Consider the following 12,193-nt stretch of genomic DNA (forward strand, 5'->3'; position numbering starts at 1 on the left):
GTTATGAGTAAAACTATGCTACTTTAAAAATCGGCCGTTGGTAAATTAGTTAAATTTACAGCAGATTTTTATATATTAAAACATATTCACACAAAGTTAACACTTAACAGGAGCAACCATAACACAAGGTGACATTTAAACTTCAAAAGTTAAACACATAACTGAGGTTTGATTTTGTGAAGAATTAAATAATCTGAATACTAAATATATTCCAGTAAAGTATATGTCGTGCGTACAATAAAATGTACACTAAAACTGTGTAAATATAATAAAAATCCGCTTGAGCTGAACAGTTTATTAATTGTGGGCTTTCAGAGAATCTTGAAGTAATATACGAGTAAAACTGCGTAACTTATCACTAATATCCCATCATAAAAAAAGGTTATTTCGTCCTAGTACGCTAGGCCGGAATTGTTTTTCACATTACTACAGGCTAGACCTAGGGATTACGGAATTATCACTTCGATAAAATCCATTGATGATTTGGCGGGATTTGAACCCGGGCCCCTAGGATCCGGAGTACCACGCTCTAACCACTAGACCAGCTCGCTCCCCCAAAAAACAAGGTTGGACACAGCCCGTGGTCCGCGTATTAGAAGGGTCTAAAGTCAGTGTCATCTCACGATCAACACGCATAGAGTATTCAGACGAAGGACACGAGGGATTTGTTTAATGCTGAATTTCTGTATTGGCATTCACGTATTTGCCCGTCACTTAGTGTTGAGAGATAGACCTTCGATTCAATGTATTCGTATTGCAATTCCAACAACATAACAATCGCGTCATCCTTGTAAAGTAAACGGCTTTCGTCTTAACATAAGTTTAGAGGATTTTTCAGTGGTCTTGCTCAAGGTTTAGCATTGGTGTTAATAAGTAAAATATTTTTAAATTAATTGAAAGTGTTTTTGAAGATGCAGTGTATGTACAGGCTCGTCCAAACCATTTTAGTATTCTTATAGGTTTATTAGGGCTAGTTAATTAGTTTGTTCTACAAAATTACAAGAACGTTAATACCACAACTGAAAACCAAAATCCTCAATACAATAAGAGCCTCTTGTTGCGAATAACCTTCTATAAATTACTTTAAATTTGTTATTACCTTGAATTGTAAGTGTTTGACAAAATAAACAATTTTTCTTAAGTCTTACGAGTTACTATATCGCTTTACATATCAGTCTATCATATTTGCATGCTAACGTACCTTACGCAACCTGCTAGAGTTCATACTTTTAAGTAGTTGGGTGGTTGTTTGGTTCAAGTGGTGCTTAGATAATTTGAGAACACTTCCGTATCGTGATCGAGCCATTGACTTCCGGCTACCAGCGTCAGACGAAGGAGATAAGCGTTGTTCCTCCAAAAACTAAATCCAGGAGGCAACTTTCTGTTTATTGGACTCACGACTACACTCTCATTATGTAAGAATGGAAAACACAAATGCGTTACAAGCTGGGACTTGCGATGTGTGATCGAATGAAGCACATCTTGTCTACAATATATATAAAAAAAAAAAAACTTATGACAGCTACCCTGACCATACTATTGGACCGAATTACACGCGGGTTGTACCAAAAGAAAGGTTATTGGTCCTATATGTGCAGGTTTTATTTTATAAAAAAAAATATGTTAATTGGGTCAAAAATGGAAATACTTTTCTTATAGAGTTTTTTCATGAGGCCAAATTTTTTAGCTTACGACAGCCAACCTGACCATACTACTGGACCGATTTACACGCAGGTTGTACCAAAAGAAAGGTTATCGGTTCTATATGTGGAGGTTTCATTTGTATTTTGAATATGTGTTAATTGGGTCAAAAATGGAAATTCAACTTTTCTTCTGGAGATTTAACATGGGACTAATTCTATATATTAATAGACTAGCTTGTTTATTGAACGCTTTTTTCAGCTCCTGTGCATCGCAGGAAACATTTAAGCATACTGTGGAATAATATTTGCCTGTAGATGTGCAGAACCCCTTTATAAATTAAAATAGGCTCAAAAATAAGCACAAAAATGATTTTAAAATAAAAAAAAAATTATCATGGGCCTTATGCTATGTTAGTGACGAAACAACGACAAAATATAAACAGAAAAAAATGGAAGTAGTTCCAATAACATGTTTTATTTACAGCGTGGGGTAAAAATAGAGAAGTTTGCACAATACATACTTTTGGTAGATTTTTCGACCACGGGATACCATAAAATAGATTACTTGTCATGATAAATTCACTTTTATCTGATGGACATTTTTATTAAGACATTTTTGTTATTTCTTAGTTTTAGTATTATCCCGTATACGACTTTATGTCCTGTCAAATGATGTAATGACATGTAATGAATAAATAAATAAATAAATAATGGCTTATTGATTATTAATTAAAATCTTATTATCAAACCATTGATTAGAGGTTGGAACTATTTTATTTTAATCAATGCGTCGAACCTGGAAGCAAATATAATTAAATTCAATATGTCCTGATAGATCAAAATATTTTACTGAAATACACGGGGAAATTGCTGTTACTTGTTGGGATTTATCAATTGATAAATTTGATATTTACTTTTTGATTAATAATTTTACAAAATGTCCAGCTTTTGGTGGCGTAAAAAGTTATAATCACTATAAATGTACCTACATGTAAATAATACATTACCTTAATAATACTTTAAATGTACGTTGGTATGTTTCTCGTTGATTTATTATTCAGAATCAAATAAAGTTAATTCCCTAAAACCCATATCACTAGGAACCAATGGTTATTCAACCACTACACACGCGTTACTACTCACATGATACAATAAGTAAACTAACGTTTACGGTAATGCTTACTTAACAAGAGGTCTACCGTGCAACCTCAACTATATTAACAATTAAGTGCCCGATTTGTTCGATTACTCAGTGGTATATTAGCGTGTTAAACAGTTCGTCCGTTATAAGAACGTGCGGTATACGGCGTCATAATGATCAGTTATCATCATAATGATTATGATGGCAACACTGTTGGGAGATTTAGCAGCTACATCGTGCGAAATGTTACGCCCGAAGCGAACTTGTTAACACAACATGAGAGAGTGGGTGTGAAGCGTGAGACGTACAACACGCATTGCTGCCAACCACAACCGTGTGAATGGTGATTCAGTTCAATTTATTTCTAGAAAATAATTACAATTACAATTTTCTTAATATACAGGGTGGCGCAGATGGATCGGGTGGTTTTAAAATACTTGTCAAACTGTCAATTTTAAAGGTATTGGATTGAAATAAAGTGCAAAACGTGTAGTTACAATGGAAGTTTATTGACAAAAAATTAGTTAAGTTAGTTTTTAAAAATTACATTCATCAAATACCTTCCTTCTCGAGCGACGCATTCTTGGAGTCGGTCCTTGAGGTTCTGCATTGCTCGCTCAAGCACATCACCAGGAATTGATGTGATTTCGTTGTGAATTGCAACCTTCAACTCCTGAAGCAAGGGTCTACATGAACAAACCTCGGACCATTCAGGAGTTGAAGGCTGCAATTCACAACGAAATCACATCAATTTCTGGTGATGTGCTTGAGCGAGCAATGCGGAACCTCAAGGACCGACTCCAAGAATGCGTCGCTCGAGAAGGAAGGTATTTGATGAATGTAATTTTTAAAAACTAACTTAACTAATTTTTTGTCAATAAACTTCCATTGTAACTACACGTTTTGCACTTTATTTCAATCCAATACCTTCAAAAATTGACAGTTTGACAAGTATTTTAAAACCACCCGATCCATCTGGGGCAGGGTTTGGCAATTGCTGATGTAGCCTACATTGAAAAGCTTAACGAGTTATAATCGTTAAACCATACCTTGTGAATAATATTTTTGGAACCTCGTTGAATAAAGGAAAGCAAAGTTTAAAATTATTTGTATTATTTTTACAGAAAGTAAATAAAAGAAACGTCTTACAACACTTAAAAAATATGTTTACGCTTATACTGTTACTCACAAGACGGTAAATATACACAAAATATGGTAAGTGGTGATCGATTTCGATTGGACACTCCAATCATTTTAAAATAATTTTAAAATAATGATTTTAAATAATTTGTATGAGTGTAAATCTTCACATGAATATATTTCAACATAAAGTATTCTTATTTAAGTCAAATGTAATGTTTTTATTCAAGACTAGCTGTGTACCCGTTCTACGCACGGGGATCTTATAATATTCAGTTGAAACCTTCTTATATAACGAACAGCAGTTGGTTTGCATATTTTAAGATATGCTGGCCAAACTATTATACATAGCTTCATTTTATGTTGTTTTTTGTTGTTCCGGATCGGTATGACAATCAATAAAAGGTTAAATTACCTCTGTGTCTGCCGGTCGATCCTATAACGGTAGGCTTACTTTTATTTTTACTATCTGATCTCGTTTGCATGGCTCAATCACGTCCTGGTTGAAGTTCGTTCGCTACGCTCACTCACCTGTATGTTGGAGCTCGTTCGCTGCGCTCACTTTCCTTCAGGTTAGCTCGTTCGCTACGCTCACTTGCCTTCAGGTTAGCTCGTTCGCTACGCTCACTCGCCTCCAGGTTGCAAATTAGCTGTTGTCATAAATGTAAAAGAAATAATAGTGCTAGTGCTGCACCCTGTTGGTAATCCTTGTAACTTTAATGCTATTGAACATCACAGAACAGAACCAACTTGTTTAATTGAAACAGCTGTTAAGATTCAATAATTTCATTTCTCATAAGGTTAACATGGGCTTCCAGAAATTCCACGTCAAAAATCGACAAAAACTTGATTTTCAAGGGTTTACTGTTAAATATCTAACTGTCTCATATTTTATGAAATACGTCTAAAACCATCTCATATATGTATAGTATTTGGAAAATAAGTTTCAGGCGGGACAGTGCTATAGTTATTGAGGAGTAGTTGTAATAAAGTGCGTATTTTAGCGTTACCAAGAGAATGACAGATAGACAGACAGACAGACAGACAGACAGACAGACAGAAATTGAGATAAGGTTTGATTCGGTTTCTCTGACCTATGAAATGTAAAAATAACCAAAAAGTTCATTATTCTAAGCAATGTACAGACAAAACTCTAATTTTATTTATATAGATTAACATAAAAATGTTAACAATTTCTTATTTAAATTTATTTAATCATGTTAGTGGACACCCATTATATTATTAAGAAAGGCATACTCTTTTTTCAAGAGTAGAATTCTCGTAATGAAAAAGGTAAAAGGTAAAACATATTAAGTAATGGTTATTGTTATTGCACATTTGAACTTCTTACAGTATATTCTATCGTTTAATATTAAATCCCCCAGCTTACTAAAAGCGTAGGCTAATGTTACAAAAACACGACACCAAAAATTAAAGTTTTTAAGCCGAAACCAGTTATAAATAATCGTTTACGCACTTTTTAGGTTTTATAATAGTTTTAAATCAGGACTCAACGGAATCACATTTAGTCTTAAATTCCTAAATAACGATCTCTAGTATTGCACTACTAAGGTTTGCTGATAGAAGAAACCAACAAAGTGTTTAATTTTGAAAGTTTAATGAAGTTTTCCTGATTTAATAACAACTAGTGTACCTGTTGCTCGAATTCGAGCAATTTGCGAAGTATTACAGGTGTTATTTTAAAACGAATAGCAGTCATAATTTCCGATGACTTTAAAACAATCGACTTAAAGATTATATTGATGTTATTTGGTCCAGGATCACTTCTTGAATATTAAAATGGTGTATATTACCTGTTTCCGTCTGTGATCATATATTTGTTGTATAGAGCAACCGGTTTCAAGGTTATAACCTCATCTTCAGGCTCTTGTTGTCACTCTTGCGAGATCGTCGAGTTTTACAAACACACAAAAACACTAACATTTAAATAAATAAACACGAGACATTGACAGACGAAGACGATTAACATAAATTCGGGAACTAGTTCCACACACGACGCGGCACGGGCAAACGTTTTTAAAAAACGGCAAACGTTTTTTAAAAACGTTTTAATATGGTTTTCATTAATACCATTTTAATATTTAAGATTATGGATATACTCACGATGTACATTACAGTTCGATATAATCAACGTTCCTTGTAATATCTTATCATTTTTCAAAAGCTGATCTTGTTTTTTTCGCATTTTCTACAAATGTTTCCCACTCATAGCCACATTTAGTTGTCCATAATAATGATTTAGACAGACATTTTGGTATATAATATGTGGGGTTAAATCTTAAAACAAAAAATCCTTATTGTTCACTAAGTTTCGTGTAGCGTATTAATAATATAGATAGATAGATTGATAGATATAGATAGATAGAAATAAGTAGATGGATAGATATAAAAATTCTATTACAAGACCATTAACAAATTGTTAACTTAGATAGTCGCAAAGTCCATGCTACGACCCAAGGACATTCTCACAGAAGTCTTATATATTCTGTCCCCGCTTGTCGTGACTCAAATTCTCATCCATATTCCTCCCAGACATCCTCGGATATGAATCTCAATTCCAAACTACCGTCTGCGAACCAGGATCCATCGAGGTCTATCTGATTTGTATCCAAAATGGAGAATCCTGAAGGATATGGAGCTGTCTCTTAGAGGATAGTTGGTCCTTATACAGTAGTACTTGCACGTATGAGGGTCTTCAAGGGTAAAATTCTTAAACGAAACTAAGAGAGTACTATTCCTATTGAAAGATTGTTAGGTATGACAAAAGCTCGCCCCGTGGTGAAAAACTCGACCAAAAGTATGTTTTGTGCAAACTTCTCTATTTTCATCCCACGCTGTGAATAGAACATGTGATTGGAATTTCTTCCATTTGTTTTGATTTTCTGTTTAGATTTTGTTGTCATTTTGTTACCAGCGCTAGACACCCATAAGACCCAAGTTAATTTTTTTTTAAATTTTAAACTCATTTTTTGTGCTAATTTTTTAGCCTATTTTAATTTATAAAGGGATTCTGCACATATACAGGAAAATATCTTTCACTTGGTACTAGCCGCGTGTTATTCAGTCCAGTAGTATGGTCAGGCTATCAGTCATAAGATTTGCAAAAGTTTTTGAGTATATAAGATTTCTTTTGTTTGATTGCAGCAACAATATTACGGTTCCGTTTGCGTCAAATGTTGGAGTTTTAGATTGTTTTGTGAATAAGTGCGGCATGCATTCATAAATTTTGAAACAACATCGGTAGGTAGTTTAGTTTGTTGGAAATATATTTTTAGTTTACGGAGTAACTGTTTTGTCTAGTATGAATTAAAGAACAAATAAACTTGTTCTCTTGTCTGTTGTTAGTGTTTTTTTTTTAATAGGTTCTAAGTCACCGTGACCCACCTGGGAGAGCACTAAGATTTGCAGTTATGAAATACAGAAACCTGAGTAACGGTCGACCTACCGTGAAATAAAATACCCCGCCGCAGCAAACCTGTCGACTACAAATTTCCATTTATCAGAATTGATTTTCAATTAAACCTATTTAAATAACATTAGGTTTAATGAGTACCCAGGTTTGCTGTTACAAAGAAACTAATAAAGTGTATTTTTTAGTAAAATATTAATAGCTTGGAATAAAATCAATCAATTTGCCAAGTTTGATCAAAATATGTCCATCAACAAGCAAACTACATCATTTTACAATATTATCTCCAAGAATAGCATGGGAATTTTAAATTTACAATTTTTGGAATTTTCTTCGTTAATAATAACCGTACAAAACACTTTGACATACTAAATTATTTGTTTTTTAAGCTCCTTGAATGGTGTTTTTGGCTTCTGGGGACATCAAAATGAAAAAGCAAATCGGTCCCGGGCCTAGGTCTTCCCGCGCCACCTACGGTAATAGCATCTTCCCTATAGGGAAATTTGCTAAAAGAGCAAGCGTAGATTTAAATATTTGTACAGTAATGTACATTGGTCCCAGAACCTACCCCAAATGCAACGACAGCCTGTTGTAGTTAAAATTATCTAGGGTCCCTTTATCTATGAGTAAGAAGCAAAATTAAAAATTCATGTTTATACTGTCTGAACAATGTCAAATTGTTCTCTATTATTTTAAAATTAAGTTATTACATTTATAAACTAATACAGTAATTTCGAGATCAATTTAGAAATGTTATGCTATAAATCTATACGTTTAAAACTAAAATTCTGACATCTAAGGATAAAGTCGATTATTTTAATTCATCTATTAGGTTTATTAAATAATTATGAACCTTAAATTATGAAACCAACATTCCATTTGAGCGGCGAACACATAGTGGATACGAAGTTAGCAATGCGTCACAATGACGTATTCGTTTTGACGTTTATGGAAGTGCGACCGACTAAAAGAGTAAAATTTATCATCAATAACAATCAGCAACGACGGTCCAATGCAAAACCGGTCTCTGAGTAGAAGAATGATCACATAATCATCACCTGATCATTACCATCCTTAAATTGTAAATCAGGAGTTGAAAGAAGTGGCGTACTCTTAAAAGTCAGATTTTCCCGTTGTGTTACTACAGTTTTTAATGCTATTGGTAATGTTTACTGTATCGCAATTGGTTGGTTAAGTACGCTTTGTTTATTTAAAGTACTATTATGTTGACTAGTATTTGTATCTGCTACTGCAATGGACATTAAATTTTACAATTTAATTTCATGTGTTTTACATTGACAATTTAAAGTCTTAACGAACTTTACTGTTATTTTAAAAGGAGGTACAAAGTCTAAATAATTTTAGTAGCTGGTTTTGGAAGGCTTTGGTATTTTCCCAAAGTTTTTGGACTTATTCGTGATTAAAAAAATGCTTTACACCCAACAAAGTTACAAAATCTAAACATTTTTAATTTTGTAATACATTTCAAGCCGAAACATAGAAAAAAATCGTGCTTTAGTTATAAATACAACCTTACTGAAAATCACAGGTTGAGATACAGATTTTTTGCATAAACTTATTCAAAGTAAATAATAAAGTTTATTATATATTTAACAACAAAAAAACATTTACACAATGCTACAACACACTCACAAATAAATGTAACAATGTATGATGTTAGGCTCAAATTAATTTTATTATTTGTAATGCAACTTAATTGTTGATTTCGAAATAAAATTAAATAAATAAATAGGGAAAACTATAAAACGTTTTCTAGTGATTAAAACTGTTATTCTAATAAAAACATTGATTCACAAGACAATATTCCCAGTTTCTACTATACCTTGAAATCATTAGTTTATCGTGAGTAGTTCTCGCACATGCAGTGAAAGTATCTCCCACTCACTTACTCACTCGCGGACTATCGCAGCGTTACTGACACTGGCGGGCCGGGGCTCTGCCCCTCTGGCCAGGACCTCGCCCCCGCCACCGCCACAGCATCCCTAGCAGAGTCCCTGGTTGGAGATGATCTAACATCCTATGTCTCCCGTAGCTTACAAAACAATTGGACTTGAATGACTAAGGGTGAGTGTGGCAGAGAGATCAGAATGCAAATATTAACAGTTGCTCCCTAGTAAAAACTATTGATTTGTATTGTTCGAAAGTTTTAGTAAATGAAATAGCACTGATGCGATTTAGTTGGTTTTGTAATTATAAAGTGGGGCTTATAAGCTTCGGGTCCAATACGCTGTCTGCAATTACCTACGTCTTGCAGATATATTTAGACGAGTGGTTACCAGCCTAACTTAACATTAGATTAGTTAGAATAGATTAAGTTAGTTAGAAATAAAACTATGGTACTCCTCGAGTAAGTAACTCTGAAAAACTTATTAATCTGAAAGCTGTTCAATAGTTTATAAATTAATACAACAGTCATGTTTAGAGGATATAAACAAAATAGAAACGAAAATATAAATAGTATTCTCTAAAAACTTTCCTATGAACATATCGAAACGTGAGTGTTAAAAGGATAGGATAAAACTTGCAATGTCATAAATTCGTAATACGACCACAACCCATAATACTATTGCTGCCTACTTGGTTTGTATAGATAATTAATCTACAGGGTTCTTAATTTATATTCATACATAGGGGTACATAAAAAATATTTGAGAAAAATAAAATACATCTTAAAAACTATTTTAAACTACTTTGGATAATTTAAAGAATACTAGTATATCAATTTTCCAGCATATATAGCGATTAACATAAAATTTATGAAAGTGATACAAAATGATACGTCAAACTATATACCTATTTCCATTGACTTACTAGTTTTTAAAATTACACGGAGAGGAAATTGATTCCCATACAATAAATGTTTTTTTTACATAGTGTAAAAAAGTACCATAACTACATTTAACCATCTGTAAAGTAATTTACCTTTTTTTAACGTTGGATATGTTGCACTTTGAAGTACATAAAACCTATTTTTCGATACTTCTGTGCTAACCTACCACTCAAGTCTCTGAGTCAATAGATATTATTATTCGAATGTAACAAGTTAGTTTTAAAAATCGCAATCATACTATATGAACTGTATAAGTATTTGAGTTTTTTGAAGCCCATTTAATTTAATCTGAACAGAACCAATTAGTTAATGAACTAAATCATTGTAATTATGTCGATTACTCCTCTGAAGATTTCTTATGCGCATATGATCATAATTTTATGGGGTTTTTGTTGGTGTCCTAGTAACCAACATCTCGGACTTGAGTGTAACAAGTTTGATCCCCGACAACATTCAGACAATTGTGACGGGAGTTGGACGGCAAAACATGTGATTCTTTGATTAACAATGTCACTAGTGTGCACAACTGCGGGGGAGCGAGCTGGTGGTGGTTATAGCGCGGGACTTCGGTCCCTGAAGTCCTAGATTCAAATCCCACCAAATCACCAATGGATTTTATCTAATTGGTAATGCCGCAACCCCTAGGTATACCCTGAAGTAATGGGAAAACATTCCCGGGCTCGTGCCGAGCGTCCTAGGGGAAAAAAAGAGTGCCACCAATAATAATTCGAAGATGATACATAATGATTATTATACGAATGTCATAACTTTTAATTCTACGTATTCAGGTAGATTATGTATATTATTACGGTATGTAGATAAACTGTTAATAGTTTTTATTGAATCACATAACTTTATTGTAAATGGTAATTGTTCGAAGCGGGTAGTTATTTAAAAATATCTAATTCATATCACTCCACTCTGGCTATTAAACTATTATTAAGAACATGTCAAGTGTTGTATAGGATGCAATGCTTCAGTTATATTGTAAAATTTCCGATGGTAGAAATTTACATTTCAATTAAGTACTTTGTAAACTATAATATATTCCTTGTACGAAACATTTAAACCATTTTGGATACTTTTGTATCCATTCTGCTTACATGATGAAATATAGTTTTCATTAAAGCCATCAGTTCATCTGGGGATCCAAGGTGAAGCAAAAACCGGTTATTAGCGAGTAGATACTCGTAATATATGAAGTGTCTGTAAGTAGGTTGGCTGCGACAACTACTTGAAATTACATACTGCGACTGGACTAGTTTTCATAGAACAATCCACTGTATACATATTCAACAATGCATTGCACAGGTTACATTTGTATACAGCCTCGATTATTAGGATGCAGTTTAAGTTATCATTTGTAACAGGTTTGGCTAGATTTACACGTTGAGTTGTAATACTTCAGGTCTACACCACCACTCATGTCTCAAAATCATTAACAAAAAATGCTGTAATAGTCCAGGCAAACTAAAAATTTGACACAGGGATCGTTGCAAGAAAATTGCAAGAGAACGTTGTATGGTTTTATTTTGTAGTGTTGGATGTGTGTTGGATATCTAACTTTCATAATTATTTGCAAATCTACTCTAATTAGGCTTTCCAATGACCTATTAATTAATAAAATCGGTTCAGTAGAACTGTGGATTTAGTTGTACAAAGTTTAACAACAAAATATTTAGTTCAGTATTTTCTCACCATTATAAATTTGGAGGTTGCTTAACGTTCTTGCAAATAACTTTGAAATGGTGAGGAAATCAACTAAAGTGGAAGGCGATATTCTGATGGAGGATTAAATTTCCTACAAATTACTATTATGTAATTCTGGAAAAATACTCAATAAAGGCAGCTAAAAGTTGGCTACAAATATAAACGTGGAAATGTAAACATGGAAAAAAGGCGTTTTAAATGTAATATTGTTTACTGTTATTGTTTTACCTAAAATATGTAATAAAATCAAACTTTCATAATTATTTGCAAATCTGCAC

The 12,193-nt window shown here is 33.2% G+C and overlaps 1 protein-coding gene across 1 annotated transcript in view; it reads right to left on the bottom strand.

Annotated features, from left to right (window-relative positions):
• Positions 1-9,310, bottom strand: part of LOC128989830 (uncharacterized) — a 54,857-nt gene extending 45,547 nt beyond the window's left edge. Inside the window, exon 1 of the mRNA XM_054411899.1 lies at positions 9,198-9,310. Within this exon, the coding sequence (XP_054267874.1) occupies positions 9,198-9,208 (11 nt within the window). The 5' untranslated portion in view covers positions 9,209-9,310. The remainder of the gene's footprint in view (positions 1-9,197) is intronic.
• Between the last annotated feature and the right edge of the window lie 2,883 nt (positions 9,311-12,193).

The sequence above is a fragment of the Macrosteles quadrilineatus genome, unplaced genomic scaffold (assembly GCF_028750875.1).
Source record: "Macrosteles quadrilineatus isolate MER2022 unplaced genomic scaffold, UCM_ALF_1.0 Scaffold_3__2_contigs__length_128488019, whole genome shotgun sequence".
Taxonomy (NCBI): Eukaryota; Metazoa; Arthropoda; class Insecta; order Hemiptera; family Cicadellidae; genus Macrosteles; species Macrosteles quadrilineatus.